The sequence below is a fragment of the Falco cherrug genome, chromosome 13 (genome assembly GCF_023634085.1).
Source record: "Falco cherrug isolate bFalChe1 chromosome 13, bFalChe1.pri, whole genome shotgun sequence".
Taxonomy (NCBI): domain Eukaryota; kingdom Metazoa; phylum Chordata; class Aves; order Falconiformes; family Falconidae; genus Falco; species Falco cherrug.
This window is the reverse complement of record NC_073709.1, coordinates 2,142,871-2,160,187: the sequence shown is the minus strand read 5'-3', so window position 1 is coordinate 2,160,187 and position 17,317 is coordinate 2,142,871. Positions and strand designations below refer to the sequence as shown.

Below are 17,317 nucleotides of genomic sequence, written 5' to 3'. Positions count from 1 at the left end.
GAACGGCGCCTTGGTTCAGTTATGGCTTTGGGCACGTCGCTTGGTTCTCCAGGGACTTAGAAGATGGTAACCTTTTATTTCTTCTCTTTTGAGTGGAAATACTGATCCACGTGGTGTTTCTGGGTTTCATAAACCATTACCTTAAAACTTAGAAACCTCCCAAGCATCAGGCTGGAAAAGAAAAAGCGCACAAGAGGTATTGGTATTTAAAAGAAAACACCACAAAACAAAACACAAAATACCACTCAGGGGAGCAAGAGATGCCGAGTTGTCAGCTAGCTCCCCAGGAGCTGAGTGCTGCCCCTGTGCGTGGTCCTGGCCCCACGAGAGCCTCCCTCCTGCTCCCACTGCCCAGCTGGTGGGGACACACACGCTGCCGGGGCTTCTGGGCTTCCAGTGCAGCCACCGGCAGGAAGGGCTGCCTAGCCAAAGCAGGACTGCCCTGAGCAGACCCATGCCAGAGCTGGGCTTGGCTGCTTGGACTGTAGTTAGAAGCGAAGTCTCCGTTTAGGTTCCGGACGCTGCAGAAGTGCAGCACGCCCCTTCTCCCGGGGCCTTTTGGCTTTGCTTATGCGATGCCCAGTGTGAGAGACCACAGGCTGATGGCTCCCTGCTTCAGCTGTTCATGCTGTGATAGCTGCTGTTGCCTAGTGTTTATGTGTCTTTGCAGATGCCTCTTCAAAAACACTAGGCCCTACCCTTAGCTGATATAAATTAAAACCTCTGGTGAATTATCCCAGTAGGAATCGTGGGTCTTGTGCCTTGCCTCCTAAGTCATGAGTTTCATACCTTGCATTGCGTCGGTGTAAGTTGTAAAGCAGCAGGGACGGCTAGGTCAGCTGTAAAGAAGCTCTTGAACACTTCCAGCTCTGGCCCTCTTTTGCTAAGGTTGGCATGATGAAATTTTAGGAGACAAGGAGTACATTTTAGCCTGAATCAGCTCAGACAGCTACAGGGTGAACACAGATCATGTGCCCAAAGTGACTGTGAGCCCTCTGCAACGTCAGTCTTGAACAATGAAATCTTTGCATGTAGCAAATATGGTTTGGTCTTGCCAGTTAGACGTCTCTGTAGGAGACGCCTGCCGGTCTGCCTGGCAATAAGTGTCGCTCATCAGGGTCTGGGCTGTGCCTGGCCCTGGGAGGAGATGTAGGAGGTGGCAGGAGGAATCATTTGCGCTGACAGCTGTGATGGAAGTTGTCTCTAACCTGACCTGCTATTTGTAGTTCAGCACCCTGCCATACAAGCCTTTTTTTTGCATCATCAAGAAAAAATAGTCCCCAGGAAATCCTGCTGTTTTGCTGCATAAGTATTCAGGTAACTGAAGGGCAACAACACAGGGCAGGAGCTTCTTCTTTCCTGCAGTGTTGCTGCACACTGTAGGGAAGGACACATGGGGTTCAGGGGAAGGGAACGGGGACATTGATGTGGTGGTGGTGATGTAGGTATGCTGAGTTATTTAACCTCCCCTCTCCCGAGTCAAGGGAACCTTGCTGGGAAATGTGGGTCTAGAAGGCCGGCTCAGGTCACTGTCGACAAACAAAACCTGAACCTAGTAAGCGGTGTCCAGGACAGGTTTGTATTTTGGGGTGCTGTCGATATGCCCAAGGGCAGGCCTGCCACCCAAAGGGACACAGCTGGAGCCAGGAGATAGAAGGATGTTATTATCTCTCTTGGCTGAGCATTCGTTAAATTCCATCTACAAGTGTATTTTGATTTGTGGCCTTGCTTATGGCAAAGAGGTCTGATCTGGTCTTTGGAGCACTACCTCCTGTTACAGCGCTGCTGTGGACTCCCTCAGCGACCCTGGACAAGCTCTGTCACTTCTCCACACCTCTGTTTCCTGCACTGGTCAATGGAAAGGCTGGTCTTCAACTGTACTTACAAATCATGGTAGGGAACACTGTGCACAGTGTTAATGGTTTCTGGCTGTACTGGTGGTAAACATAGTTCTTGTAAATGAGAGGCTCTCAGACTGGAGAAGTCCCTCTTCTGCTGTCATTAGCATTCTATAGGTGCAGGATCTGTGCATCCCTCCACCTGCCCTGGAAGGTTGGTTATAGAGATACAAGCATCAGAATTACGGTGCCATGTGTTCTGACAAATTCTCAGATGTGTCTGGATTTTTACAGGCATCTGATGTCTAAAAAGCAAACACCCTCCCCATGTGACTTTAACATAGCATTTACGATCCCCTGGATCCTAGAAAGCTATTTTCACTTGACCAGATCTTTACTTTTTAGTTATTTTTTGTCTTCTCAATGGTATGTAACAACTCCTCATGCACTTTAACAGTTCTGAACCACTTAACAACACCAATAAAATAAGGTGATAATAACAAGTTTTATTCAGTTTTTCGTGAAAAAGAAAACTTAGTGATAGAACACTAAATCTTGCTTTCTGGAATTAAGTTACTGTCAGAAGAAAGATACTGTGTCATTAGAAATTATCAAAATTAGTCAGACAAATGGATCAGAATTTTGCTATTGCTATTGCTCCTACTTGATTCTCTCCCCAAAAAGGTTTTTCTCACCCCATAGGTGACCTTTGGGGGCATTCAAGTCCTTTTATTTATGTATTTTATGTGTAATTAAGCAGTTCTGTTACCACATGATAGCAAAAGAAATACACGTTCCTGTTTCTTGATCCCACTAAACTTGATTTTACGAGTCCAGAATGGCTTGTCTTCAAAACATTCAGCTTTTCAGGGTTTGTCCTTGATGTTAGTACTCAAGAATGTGTGGGTAAAGGCTCAGGTCACTTCATAAAGGCTTCTGCAGCCTTTGGTAGTATGCACTCTTGCCTATTTTTCTAGGAAAGGGAGTGTTTTACTGCTGCCCCATGATATCAGATGCTACCACCATTGCCCACACCAACTGATGCACTCGTCACATAAAGACCCTGTGAAATGAGCAGGCTGACTTGGACAGCCAGGGCTGCTTTGTGAGGGAGAAGACCACCTGAGTCCTCCATCACCTGATGAAATAAGACCTGTGATGTTGTCTGGGGTGTTCACTTGTTTGTTAACTCACAAAACATAAGAGAGAGGGAAGGAGGAGAGAGCCCTCTGCAGAAACTCACATCTCAGAGGTTGTACTGGATATGGCAGTACATGCAATGCACGCAGCAGGCAAACAACCCTAAAATGGTAATGACTTGCTGTTGACCATCAGTAATCCAAATACCACCTACTGTCCTATCCAGCACAAAAGAATTCAAACCTCCTGTCTGAAGGCTTTTTTGGTCTTGGGGATCAAGCAACAATTATTCTACAGTTGCTCACAGTTTAGATGCAGTAATTCTAAAATAAGTGCCCTTTTTCTGGCTTAGCTTCATCTGGTTTGGAAGTGGTTGCTGAGTTAAAGCAAGGAAGCATTTGCGCTCCCAAGTGTGTGTTGAGATGAGAATTTGTTCCAAAACACTTGCTATGGTAGACATTCATGTTTATCTTAGTTCGGATGTACTTAACAATGCCCTGATTTTCATTTGTTTTCTAAACCAGCTTGTTCTTGCATTTGCCCAGCTACTCTCCTTTATGGGTGTTACAGGGTGTTTATGTGGCACAACTCGTGTCACACGTCAATTGCAATCATTTGTCTGCAGATGCCAGAGAACACATTTTGGCCTCTGACATAGTGTGCTGTATGTTATGCTCTATTGTGTTAACTTAATCATCACATACATTGCAATAAATTGTCAAGGAACTGTCCTCGAGGGAACCTACTATAGCTTTAAATTAAACCCTCCCCACAGAAAGTCAGCACAGCTGGTCTCCTTGGCTGACCATCTTTTCTTTCAAAAGAACCATGGAGTTGCAGACTGATTATTGTAGGATGCCTGTCTCTGTATTTCCGTAGAGAATCCTGCAGAAGAAACGGGCCTTTGGGGATCTACTTCTGGCCCTATGAACTTTTACAATAGTTTCAATCCTATTTAAAGTAATTTTTCCATAAAGCTGTGTTTAATCAGGTTTCATGAGCTTTTATAGAAGTGCAGTGATGCTATGGCCTCCTGCTTAAAAAGCATTTCCCAGCGAGGGCACACCTCTTCCTTTTTCTTTGTCCCCATAATGTACATACCAAAGCTTTCGCTGCAGGTGCACAGTCAGTTGATGGAGTGACCTTCTCTTACGGGCCTAGAATATCCTTTGTGGGATCTTCAGTCCAGATAAGGTTGGTGAGAGGATTTCTGTGACCTTGTCTCTGTGCAGATGTGCTTTGGTAGTGGTCAAGGGGCAGAGAAGCCCTGTGCTGCTGCAGAGGGCAGAGGCAGGATTCCTCCGTCCTGCCAGCCTGGGTGCACCGCCCTCCGCTGCCGGTTCTGCAGGGAACCATCCGCGCTGCCAGTTCTGCAGGGAACCATCCTCACCACCCTCTGCTGCTGCCGCAGCGGAGCCACTGACTCGCATGTGTGCGAGCACACCAGTTTTGTGTAGTAACAGCTCGGCAGTTTATGGCCGTATGGTGCGGGGTGGCTTTTTTTAGCTACTCATTAAGCTGTGGAAGGTGCCAGCGAGGCATGTGGTCTTTAACAGGCTTGTCGTGTTTGCTGAACAGTGTCTTGTGCAGATGGAGCAGTGGGAATGCAGAAAATATAAAGGAAGTAATTAACCAAGTAAATTTTTGGAAATAGCATATGCCGATGAAGTTTTTGTAGAGCAGCAGGTCCTTTCGCTTCCAGAACCCCCTGCTTTAGATAGTCCTTGGTCACTGCTTGGGGAAGGCTGTAGGAGGTAAGTATCTTCAGTGGTGATCCAGGTGAAAGAAGGTGAGGAGAAATTCAATGTCCAAGGCTGAAATGATAGCAGTGAAGGTGGCTGGGGGTGAACCAAGCCTCAGCTCCAGCCCTACCCTTTATGGGCCAAAGTGGATAAGTTGCATATTGTTGGGGGGTCATGGAGGAGGCAAAGGGCCGTGGCTAGTGAGGCTGCCTTGCTGTTGTCCTTTTCTCTCTCACTGCCCTTTCTCTCCTCTGTGAAGGGTAGCACAGCCCAACCTGCCCTCTCTACAAGGAGATGCTAACCTAAGTAGCCAATGCCTGTGATGACTTCTTCCCTTAAACTTCATTAACATTAAATTTTATGCATATTGGCAGTTTCCTGCTCCTGACAGACAGCTTATTGTTTCTATTTGAATTCCTTCAGCCTCTCACTGTTGTAACCAATGACTCTGATGTGTTTTTCTGCAGCGCTTGCATCTTAGCGAAGATGTGGCTGGGGCAACTTTCATGGCAGCGGGAAGCTCTGCTCCTGAGTTGTTTACATCTGTCATAGGTAACTAACCTGCTGCTGCTTCTTGAAACTTGCACATTTCTCTGGCTATTTTTCAGAGTTGAAATGGGATTGCTCAGCATCTGTAGTGTTCATTACCATACCTGGCCCTTCCCTTGTGGCCATACATGGGGCTGGTTTTAGGGGAATCCTTGCTAGATGAAGCGGCTGTGAAAAAGTCCCATTATCCCACAGCAGGGCCACCTTGGAAGTGGTTTGATCTGACCCTGTCAAACTAGGGCCAGCAAGCAGTTCACTTGAGCTGTCCGTTAATCTGCCTTGCTGTAGTACAGCCAAACCCCCCCGCGCTGAGCTCTGCACGTGCAGCCTTCTCCCCTCCTGTCCACCCTCCTACACTCTCTGCCGCATCTTCTCCAGGATGCAGCATGAAAGGATGCACCTCCAGCCTCCTGGGCTGCTACCCAGACAAGCTCTTTTGTGTCCTCAGCTGCAGGTTCTTTGCCATCACCTCCACTCTGGTTAGCCTTCCAACAGTACTTCCCTCTGGGAAAGCCAGAGTGGGGAGGAGAGCCAGAGTGGGAAGAAGAGGATTTGAAATGCTGTCTCACAGCAACAAATTGGTCAAAGCATCACACGACCAAAGCAACTCTGCTTATGAGAGGTGTGATTAAAGGATTTGGTAGTCCTCAAGTATGTGAAACCTGGGAAACTCCTGTGGTCATTAAGCAGCCTTTAGCTAAGAGGAGACTGCAGTCAGCTGTTCTAAAATGATGCTGTACGTATGCTGTGTGGTACAAGGGGAAGTGTTCTTGCAGTTTTGCTCATCACATCTATTGGTAGGTGACCATTAGAGCAGCAGTTGGGAGGTTAAGGGAGGCTCTCTGTCACTGAGGAGAATTATTCTTAGCTTAGATACTTTCTCTAGAAAATACTTCTATTTCAGTCACAGCTATCAGATGCAGAGCACAAATTAATTCACACAAAGCTGCATACTCTGTGGAGAGGTCTGATTATGCAGGTAAAGCCTTAAAATGTAGGAATTTAAATTGGACCAATTTGGGGTTATATTCCAATTCAGAGTAGTGCAGTAGCAGAGCAAAAATAAAACCAGAGTCCTTCAGGTGGTTTAGAGAAGCCCTAATGGTCAGATCATAATCTTGCTGTGTTGTAATCCACCAGATACTGAGTGTCACTTGGCAGGTAACTGCTTCTGTGTAACAGATTTCTGAGAAAAGGATAAAGCGGGGAAAAAAATGTCTAAACTACACTGGCTGGTAAAATACTGTTGGAGCTTTAAAAGCAAGTGGTGAATTTAGGCAGACAGACAGCTGACAGGAGATGGAGTGTTATTTTTAGGCTTACTTCCTAAGGAAAGAATTTTGTACAGTACCACGATGCATGTGTCTGTCAATTCGTTAACCTCACTGGCCAGTTTTAACCAAATTTGACAGAAGAGCGCTCAAAGGAGCTTGTAACATCGCCCCATAACTCATCCTGAGAGGCATTAATTCAGTGTACAAGTAGCTAGTGGCCTGGCAGCTCTGAATTGGCTCCAGTTCCTACTTGCCTATTGAGGCTGGTAGGGATGGGGGATATAGGGAGGAGCAAAGTACGTGTGTGGGGATGTCTTATGCGAGATAGTTTCCTGCAGATTTGTGTCTGACCAGCTGTTCCCAAGGGGCTTACTGTCTTTTATTATTTGTATTGCCATAACATTGGATCACAAGACCAGGAGGTTGGTAACTTAGACACATCTAAAGAATTTGGTTTTCATTAGGTGATCTATCCAGGTCCCCCATCTTTATGCACCTGAGTACCTTTCTCTGCAAGTTGCCTATTAAATATGGGAAAAAGCAGCAGAACTGGTACATGCCTTTAGATTCATTAATGGGGTGTGAGTTCTGCAATTTTTGTGGAAAAATTCTGCTCTTTCCAATTTACAGCTTGCCTTGAACTTGTTTTTCAGGTGTTTTTATCACAAAAGGAGACGTAGGTGTTGGAACCATCGTAGGCTCGGCTGTATTTAACATTCTCTGTATTATTGGTGTGTGTGGGCTTTTTGCAGGACAGGTAAGAGCATTTAATGATTCCTAACCATTCTTGCTTCATCCTTGACTGTACTGTGAAATCAGCTACCAGGTTCACAACCTCGCCACAAATTTCTCTGGCTTTGTTCTTTATAATAGAACCTTATGCTATTCCTCTTGCATTTTTGAAACGAAAAGCAAAACAGCAAACGTCAACTCAGGTGTTTTAAGCTGCCCAAGATATGTGGGTAATCAAAGGAATAAAAATTGGTTATTTAACACCTCCTCTGGGTAGCTATTCAAAAATGCGTTGTGACGTTTGTCTCTGGTTCTTTTAGACCAAAGGAGCCAGGAAACGTCTGTGCTACTGGCTGTTAAAAATGCACTTTGGTGAGCTACGCAAGATGCCACTGAAAGAATGATGACGCTTCTGGAGCATCACAAAAGATGCTGCCTTTGTGCAAGATAGTTTTGGATATGTGTGCTAAGTGGGCACAACATTTTTGGTGTCTGGCTTGACTTAGGAAGCTGTATGAGAAAGATACAGTCTTTGCCTGTAGTTCATCTCATTTTTTATGTCCACAATCGCAGAATGGTTTATGTGGGAACGGACCTCTGGGGGTCTCTGATCCAAAGCCCTCACCACCCCAACCCCCTGTAGCTCAAAGCAGGGCTGATTTTGAAGTCAGATCAGGTTGCTCAGGGCCACATCCAGACTGGTTTTGAATACCTCCAAGGATGCTCCATCTTTTTTCCTCACTAGCAGTAAGGCTATCCATTCCTAGTATAATTTCCGACTGTTTTCTAGCATGTCAAACTTCTTACAACAACACAAGCTATTTATCTGAAATTAAAGTAATTAAGTTGTGAGATCTGAGCTGCTGTCTCAATTGCAGACATGATTGACTGTATAATTAAATATCTGAATCAGCATTCACCTTAGCACTTGCCAACATGCCTGGTATTTTTACAGTCTCAAAAAACATGTTCTTTGAAATGTTACTGTGCAGACTTATTTCTAAAGAGTAGAAAGTAGGGTAACATTATCGATACAGGGCGATAGGTTAATTAGCTCCAGAAGAAGAACTTAAGAGAAGGGGCTTGCAATAACTTGGTCAGTATGAGAAAGCATGCTGAGAAATTGGGCTTTCCTGGGAAAGTTTGTAATCTGATTTTGTTTTGTTAGCAATGAACTCTTTCAGGATGAAAGTGAACATATTCATTATGGGGAGGCTTCAGAAAAGGTCCACAGAAGTACTTTTTAGCCACCTAAGCTCCCTTAATTTGCATGGGAACGTGAAGCTGGAAGCTACAGCGTGCTGCTCAGTATGTTAGTGGTTCTACCGTAACTCTTACTATGAAAGCCCAGTTGATTCAGGCCAATTTTTAATGACCATAACTTTCCCGGAGCATGAAGCTGTGTTCCCCAGAGGTGTTCTCTTGTAATCAAGAGGACTTTTTGCTCAGGTTGCTTTTTTCAATCAAATGAAGATGATTAACTGTTTAGCAGGACAGCAGAGGAGCTAATTCTTCTGATTTTTGCTCCCCACAGTATTGATTGTATGCCTCACACCGGCTAAGAAGTATCTACAAATCACAGCTTTCAGTGGAAAAGGCTTGCTAGGATTCAGGGGTTGACGGAGAATGTCAGTCTTCTTGAGAGACCATTTACTGGTGGGAGATGTTTGTTTCTGAAGGATATAACACAGCCAAAATGCTCTCATATATTCCTTCAGCCTTCCAGGTGTGGTAGTGTGGTAGCTTTCAGAAGTTCAAACCAGGGATGGGCTGCTGTAAGTCATCCCAGCACGTGGTCTACAAGTCTCTTTGAAGCCAGGAGTTGAGATTTCAACTGATTTGTCCCAACTTTGTTTTCCCTGATTCTGATTTGTGTGTGGTTTTGTCAAGTCACTTAACCTCTCTTTGAGTCAGTTTAACCCACGGAGGGTGAGTGAGAATGGCAATGATTGATGTCACTGCGTAGAATCATGATTTAGGTGAGCAAATGAGAAACCTCAATTTAAATAATTCCAATATTCTAGATTAAACTCCGGTTTGGTCAGTGCTTTTCCTTTTTTCCCACTCTCAACCACTCAAAAAAGTATTCCTTGTACTGATGTGATTCATCTTTTTGTTTTGCATTAGTATTAATAGGAACTTGGTTTTATTATCAATAGTGTATCTGTTGATGTACTAATGTAGGTGCTAAATTTGGTTGGCACTCGGATTTAAATTGTGCCGGGGACCTGGATCTCAGTTTTGAGTTGCCTTGTAATGGGCCAGGTGAGCCTGGAGGCAGGCCATCAGTCTAAGCTGCTCGCTGTGCTCTAGCTGGGTTTGGTTAGAGCTGGATTTTCTTTTCTGAGCTCAGACCTGAGGAGTCAGCAGCTGGAGTCCTCTGATTTTCAGATGAGAGCAGTGAGTCAATGAGGAGGGATTTACCAGACAAACTTTGCTGTCTTCTGAGCCTCGTCCCAGACTGCTTAGGGAACAGACTTATTTTCTGGGAATCCTGACCTGCAAAGTGCTGTTCAGGCATCTCGATTTCAGACTGGGAGACTTTCAGATTTGTCAGGTGCGAGGAGAGAAGCCAAAAATTAAGCCCACGCCTGTGGACCCAATGATGCTGACGTGGCCTTTGTGTTCATCAAAACCCATCATTACATGTTCTGCTGTTGGGAGGTGGCTGCTGCAAATTGCCAGGGTGGGCAAGAGGGATTGATGCTTTGTTCCCCCTGTCTTACACGTGGGATGCCTCTCACAGGGGAGTGACAGTTTCAAGGCGATCACACTGCTGATTTCCACAAGGGGAATTGCAGAGGGGGCGGAGGTAATCTCACCCTTGCTTTTCTCTAACACCTGCCAGCAGTAGCAGTGGTGTTCTAGTGGGAACTTTTATGTGTTGATGAGGGCAGTTTGCAGCAGCAGATGTGGTAGCACATTGGGGTCCCATTAGCTGGTCAGAACCCAACAGTGCAAGCTGCTGTTCAGTTGCTGGGAGATACCGGCAGTCCAGGTGGTGGATGGAGAGCAGCACAGACAGCAGCACCCTGTAAGCCGTAACTCTGTGGCAGGGCTGCTTCAGACCCTCCTGGGGTGCTCAACTCAGAGCTGGGGAGGGAAATGTCCCTGTGCTGGATGTTATGGGGCTGCTGCCTGGTGGTGGAGTGCTGTATTGGCTGTGGGCTGGGAAACCCAGAACTGAAACCTGCCAGGAGACTTCTGCAGCATTTCCGTAAGCACTCTATTTTTGCAGAACTGTTCAGTATCGTGAGAAAACTTTTTTGTTGTTGTTGTTTGGTTGTTGGGTTTTTTTTGACTGGCAAAAGGTTGAATTACAAAATACTGACCAGCGCTCTCCAGGATATATTTTATTTTTCTATTTGGTTGTAGTATGTATGTGCTGTGTTGGATGTATTATTCTTTGGCTTAAGAAAATACTGGGTTTGGCTACGTGCACCTTGTTTAAAAAAAGAAACAAAACCCACAGTCCCAAAAAGCTGGTACGCATTTACTTGAACACTGACTGATTGTTTTTCTAAGCCTTTAATGGCTTGTAAGTGTGCACTTCTCAGAATAAATCAGAACAGACATCCCACTGCTGGGACCCGAGAAGGAAAGTATGATGCCCACACCTCTATATGACACTGCACACCTGAAAACTGTGTTAAAAGAGCATTGTTAAGGTTGAAAGTCAAACCCTGAAAAGTTAGAAAATAGCAGTGTTAAGGTTCCTTGTGCAACCCTAATTTGCCCCCCTGGCATGTAAGCATTATTATACAGTCTTTAATTACAGGATCCCATGCTGGTTTCTCCACAGAGTCTCTGCCTCCCTCAGCGCGCAGAATGGACTTTGCTCACTTTAATGAGCAGCTATTCATTATTTTGTTTTCTCTTCATTGTTCAGTGTGTGCCCTTCTGTCTTATTTACCAGACTTTATTCAAGCCTTCTTCCAGAGGCAGAATTATTAATTTCCTCTTGAACTTCTGCCGATTTCATCGCTATTGTATCTGAGCAGTTGAAGAACAATTAATTAATTTTCCCAAAACCTCTGTGAGATGAAGGGATGTTTTAAAGATGGGGAAACAAAGAACAGAGAGATTAAATACAAAGGAATAACTTGTCATTTTAGGGGCCAATTAGAGCTGGCACAGACCTGTGTTTTTCCCTGAACATATAGCATCCTGTGGCACACTCTTTGTTCAGAGGGCAGCTCCCTCTGGCTGCAGGTGCTCTTCTGGCTGCTCCACCTCAGCATTGCACAAGGGTTTCCTTGCTGGGCTGGCCTTGGATTAAGGGGCCATCTTAATGCCCGTATAGCCTGGCTCTCCTTGCAAGCATTCAGCTGCTTTAGCCAAATGAGCCCCTGTTCTTCTCCTGGGTCTCAGCTCATGTTCCACCTTCTGCAAGGGGGGGACACAAAGTACTTCTGTCATCACGAGCCCTGGTTTTATCCCTGGGACTGTTCTTGACCTGAATTAAGCAAGTGACTTTACTTCACCTCCTAACATGTAGTGCTTGCTTTGGCTATTGTGATGATGTTCCTTCTAAGCACCCAGATGCTCCAGGTTTCTTTCCATTCGATCTGCCTCCCAGCCCACCCCCCACTCCCCATTTCTTGAGGCTGGAGAGAAAAAGTTTTCTCCAGACAGATTTTCCCCCTGGATGGTGGACCTACCCCATGGCTGTCTCAAGCATCCACCTTTTCCCCAGTCCCACAGTGGTCCAGATTCCTTCTCCTCTCCCTGCTCCTCTGTTCTGTGGCTCCTTGACCGGACTCCTCCTGGCTGACTTTGTCCAGGTGCCAAGGAGATACAGGAGCCTGCTTTAAAGCCAGGGCAATCACATTTTCCACTGTTTTCATCTCTTCCACAAGCTGCAGACTTGGTGTACCCCATGGACAGTTTATGCTGGAGCGCTTGTGACACATCTGCCCACAGCTAAAGGACCCCACCATCCCTGCTCTGTAATCCCTGTAGAGATGCTACCACGGTGAGAGGCTTCTTTCTGGACGCATCTCTGAAGTCATTAAAAGGCCTATAGCACAACTCCCTTACCCAGCACGGCAAGTCCAAAATGGGAAGCCCCGATGCCTGTGAGCTCTCCTTGCTCCAAACACCCAGCAGGCCTTAGGCTACGCTGTGTCTTGACTCAGAATGCTGCTGTGGTGCTTGTCACCTCTGTCTTCAGAGTCAAGGGGTTCCCCATACGTGCTCGGAGCATGCTGGAAGTCGGTGTTAGGAGCTGCGGAGGTCTTGGCCATCTTGTCTGCAGGCACCCACTCAGGGTTGGCTGGTCCGCAGCAGGCTGAGCCCGGTCCGTCTCTTGTCCTGGCTCACGTGGGAAAATGCTGCAGGGGGCTGGAGCTGTGTGAAGGGAAAAAGTGCTTAATGCTTAGCAGTCAGTCTGAAGTAGCTTGGGAGTAGGCTGCCAGAAGCCCTCAAGCAAGGCAGTCGTTAGAAAAGCTTCCACTTCATTTATTTATGTATTTAATTTTTAAATTTTAAGGAATTTATCACCTTGATAGCTAGAGCCCCAGTTCTGCAAGCAGTTGCAACCAAACTCATTTCTGCAGACTGAGCTGGTCGCAGGATGGGTGTCTAAAAGCCACACAACTCGTTTGTGCTGTCTGCTGTTACACCTCACATTAGGGTTTCCAAATAACTGTGGTAGTGTTGTAGTGCTCCTGAAGAGCTGCTGTCATGCTAAAAACCAACTGATGTAGATTAAAATTAGCTTTAATGTATCATTGTGCTCCTTTTTTTTTTTGTGGCTCAGCCAGAAAGGACATTGTTAGGTTGGAAAATGGGTTGGTTTGAATAATGTCAACAGATTGGGAAGTGCAGCTATGTGGCTGTCGTGCACCAGCCCAGAGCTGAAGTTGTGTGTGTTACAAACTCTAGTGAAGGACAAACAAATGAAAGCAAGCAAAATTGCTTTAAACAGCCATAAAGACATTTCTGTTAGTGTTAAATATTATAAACCCCTTGTCTCCCGTGTTTGTTTTTAAAGTGCTGAAAATCTGAAAAAGTTTCAAATCCACTGTAAGTCAGAGACACCTCTACCCACCAGACCCTTAAGAGTCGGTGGGTTTCTTAATAATTTCAAAACCAAGGTGTTTCTAGATTATATAAAAAAATATTTCTGCCGTGGTTTGTTACTGAAATTAGAAATGTGTTTCAGTAGCCTGAAATTGGCTTGCTTTTCTCTTCCAGTTAGTGTTGATGACACTTGGTGGACCACCAGTGAGGATTCAGATTCTGGACTGGAGGGATTCTTATTTTTTTATATATATATATTTTTTTTTATTTCTGTTTCTTCTCACTGGTAGGAGGAATGAAATCTCCTGTGGTCTTTATTCTTGGCACGAGAGGACCATTTTTCAAAAACTGACAATCAGTGCAGGTTGTCTGCATTTTTGATAGCCAAACCAAAACTGCCTGCAAAGGCTAAGTTTTCTAAACTAGCGTCCACACTCTGGAAATCAGGTCTCTTGAAAATATTTTAAGCTGGGCCTCTGGAAGCTGAGCAGCTCAACCTCTGACATGTTTTGCAGTCACAGAGAGAGAGAAAGTTTACGCTCGTGGATGGCTGAGTGCAGCCCACTTGGCCATGGCAGCAAGCCTTAGAAGTTTTTCCTTCTTTCTTCTCACACCCTGTTGCAATATTGTGCCGATGTCTTAGCCTGCACACGTACACTGAGGAAGATTTGCCTTATTTCATCCAGGCAGTAGGTGCTATTTTCAAGTCGTAGATCGTTTTAGTATATGGAAATATATTAAGAACTGTCTTTATTCCCGAAATGCTGATGTAGTGCAAGTTGGATGTGTCTGTAGCCGTTTCCTCAGCTCTCTGTGCACCTGCAACACTAATGCATGTTCTTACAATTGTACAGCTAAGTCACATAACCCAAACATTGATTATTTAGCTGCTGTATCTGCTTTGCTTTCTAGTGGCAAAGGAAGAGTATGAGAAAGTAAGAGAATAATGCTGCAAGATATGAAATGGTAGCAGGTGCAGCCCTTCTAAGATAAGTTCAGCAGCATTTCACAGGGATGCATACTAGATAGCAGGCAAGAGATACAGGCATGGAGTCTGTCGTCTGTGTTGTGATGGATTGTATTGGGCTTTTTCCATGATTGCAAACCAACTGTGTATGGGGAGACTGACCGTACCTAGGGTACTCTCCAAGCCTCAGTCACTCTGTACTGTATTCTCTCACTCTCATGTTTGTGCTTCACAAATTCTCCTCCCCTCCTTCCACTGCCCTCTCATCGTCCTTGGTGTAAAAGATTTGGGATTCTTGGTAGCAGTCAATGCTTGCTTAATTCAGCTCTCATTCAAGCCAGCACAAGCAGAGTTTGTTCAATTTTGAAAATTCCCCTGTCCAGATTCTTCTCTTTTTTGCTGCTTTCTCAGCATGTCATCCAGTCCTCCGCTGTCCTCATCCTGCACTAAACTGCAGCCTTTTGCAGTGTTGCAGAAGAGGATGAAGGATGAGAATAGGTTAGTGAAAAGTGCCTAGGTGAAAGCAGTATAGCTATGAGCTGCAAGTCACTCCAGCGTTAAACTAATTTTCAACCTGCATAGCCTGATTCGTTAACAATCATTTAACTGCTGTGTTTTTCAATTGAGTTCTGGTTTCTCTATTTCACCTTTCCCCAGAACAAGGCAGGCTACTCTGCATGTAGCAGGGGACCATGCATGCTGGGTTTTGCCAGAGATATTCTTGTTCTTCCAGCTGTTTCCTCTGTCAAGGGGTCTAGCTGGTGGCCAGGTGTCATCCCTCCATAACACTGGAGTAAAAAAGGACTACATTGACTGTCTGACCTGCCTCCTCCTTCTCCAGTGGTGTTCTCTTACTTGAGGAAATAAACTAAATTCAGAAGGCTCTCCTCTGTCCAAGGCACAGTAAATCCTTGTGTAAGCTGGGGCTGCCTCTCAGAATCATGAACTGACGTGCGCTCAGTTTTATCTTGGTGTGAAAATATACCATATAAATAGGTGTTACAAATAGTGAAGAGCTGAGATGAGGAGACTGAACAGATTTAATAACCAGGTAGAACATTGTTTATTGAAGAGACTGAGACTTTTGTTATCTTTTTTTTTAACCTAGTTCTGTCATACAGTTAGCTTGCATGCGTCTTAATCTTTTAAGCTTTAATTTCACTGACAACTCAGACTGGAGTCGTTACTGACCCTTGGTTTTATGATTGCATTTGTGAGCTTTTTTTTTTTATTTATTTCCCCTTCTCCTGGATTGTGGAGGAGTTTTGGGAGGAGAGAGTTGGAATGTTGATTTTGGGTTTTTTTCTTTTTTGGTCCGTGACCATCAATGGAAAATGTAAAACTGTGGATAAGTAGTTTAAGGAGAACCTAATGGCAACTGTTGGGACTATATGCTGCTCTTCTAGTCCAGGGCATGATGTGGTTTTATGCTGACAACATTTTATAGTGACTGTAGGCCTGCTGTTTCACTGATAGAAGTGTGTTGCAGACTTGAAAGCATGAAAGGGACAGGGTAATAAGCCATACAAGGATCCAGCACTGAGACTTCAACTGAAGACAGAATTTGTCCCAGAAGTCAAGGCTGTGGTCCTGGTGGGAACATAGAGCAGCTGGCATGGCCATGTGTGTGTGAAACACAAAGTATCGGAAGAACAGAGGGAGGGTGCTGTGAGCAGCATTCCCGCTGTCCTACGGAAAGTCAGGTGATCAGCAAGCAGCTCAGACTGCAGAGAGGGCAGAAAGATGTCAGTGGAGTTTCAGTACCGAGAGGCATCAGTTAATATAGAGATGTTGCCCAAGGGTCCTTAAAGTTGAGAGGCTGCAGCCTTTCTGTAGTAAACTCTAGTTTACTCTAGTAAAGTCCTTGCACGCCCCCAGAATAAAGAGGGTGCTCCCAGCTGTAGGGCCAGCAGCAGAAGGTACCTGCTGCTCCGGCTTCCTTCCCTGCTGCTCTCTGGGCAGGCAGCTCAGCAGGCTTCTCTGTCTCTTGCATCCTTCTCTGTGTTTTATCAGCGCAATCGAGGAGGATGTTCACCCACTGTAAGAGCAGCTGGGTGCTGCTTTTCCCTGAGATTTTCGTGCTGGGGTGTTTGGCACTGGCAGGCAACAGAGCGACTGATTGCTGAAGCAAATTAGATTCCTTTCCCACTCCCCCTTTAACACAAGTGTTGGTGTTATTGGGAATCACAGATCTGTGGATTTACAGCAAGTTTGTAACCCTGGTGTGAGCAAACATGGTTGGTGTTAACTATGCAGTCTGTTAACCAGAATACACTGAAGGTGACTTTGTCCTGCTCTCTGTGAGTGTCATGCCTTGTCCCCATGACACTGCTACATAGCATCAACCTGTGCATGGTGAATAAGCTCTGTCAGAGGTACCTGTTACACCATACCCCTTTTGTTCTCCTTTCAGAGGGGTCTGACAAGCTGTACAAGCATTTTGTTATTCCCGAAGTAACTTTATTTCCCAGAACTAGGCCAGCAGCATGTTCCTGTGCTGAGCACCAGCTTAGCAAAGCAGCCAATAAATGGTTAGCTTGAAGGAGTGCTGATTGCATATTTTCTGTCTGGTGAGGCATTCATACTGAGACTTCATGGTTTCTGGAGCCTGGCATCTGCATCTTAAGTTGAACCAGAAACTGTACAGTGAGATCAGTAAGATTGGACCTCCTGATGATTTATAACACACACACACACACACACCCCCCAAGGTCCTTGTTGCTGTTGTTACAGCACCTAGCAGTCTCTCTCAGCTGTGGATTAAAAAAACCTCCACGTTATTGTGCGTTATGCAAATACAGAGCCAGAACGTAGCCCTTGAGCCTGAAAGGTGGTGATCAGAGACAGCAGGAGGGACCAAGCAGGCAGACAGGAAAGCACAAGGAAACCATGACAGACCAGTGACGTGCATGCAGCAAGCCAGTTGCTTAAGGTGTAACGAGCGATTTATGAGCTGTGTGGGCCCAGGAAGGGTTTGGCATTGGTGAGGTGTTTATAGGAAGCTCCTCTCAGGCCCATGGACAACATGACAGTATAGAAGACTCTCTTTTG

General features: G+C 45.4%; 1 protein-coding gene across 12 annotated transcripts in view; it reads left to right on the top strand.

The window, feature by feature from the left end:
- Window positions 1-17,317, top strand: part of LOC102054298 (sodium/potassium/calcium exchanger 3) — a 280,251-nt gene that overhangs the window by 110,787 nt on the left and 152,147 nt on the right. For all 12 annotated transcript variants that reach the window (XR_008735018.1, XR_008735023.1, XR_008735021.1 and 9 more), the window contains exons 5-6: window positions 5,188-5,272; window positions 7,197-7,300. Coding sequence is in view for 6 of the 12 variants with exons in the window: in XM_055726124.1 (XP_055582099.1) it covers window positions 5,188-5,272; window positions 7,197-7,300 (189 nt within the window). In the remaining 6 variants the exon portion in view is untranslated. The remainder of the gene's footprint in view (window positions 1-5,187; window positions 5,273-7,196; window positions 7,301-17,317) is intronic.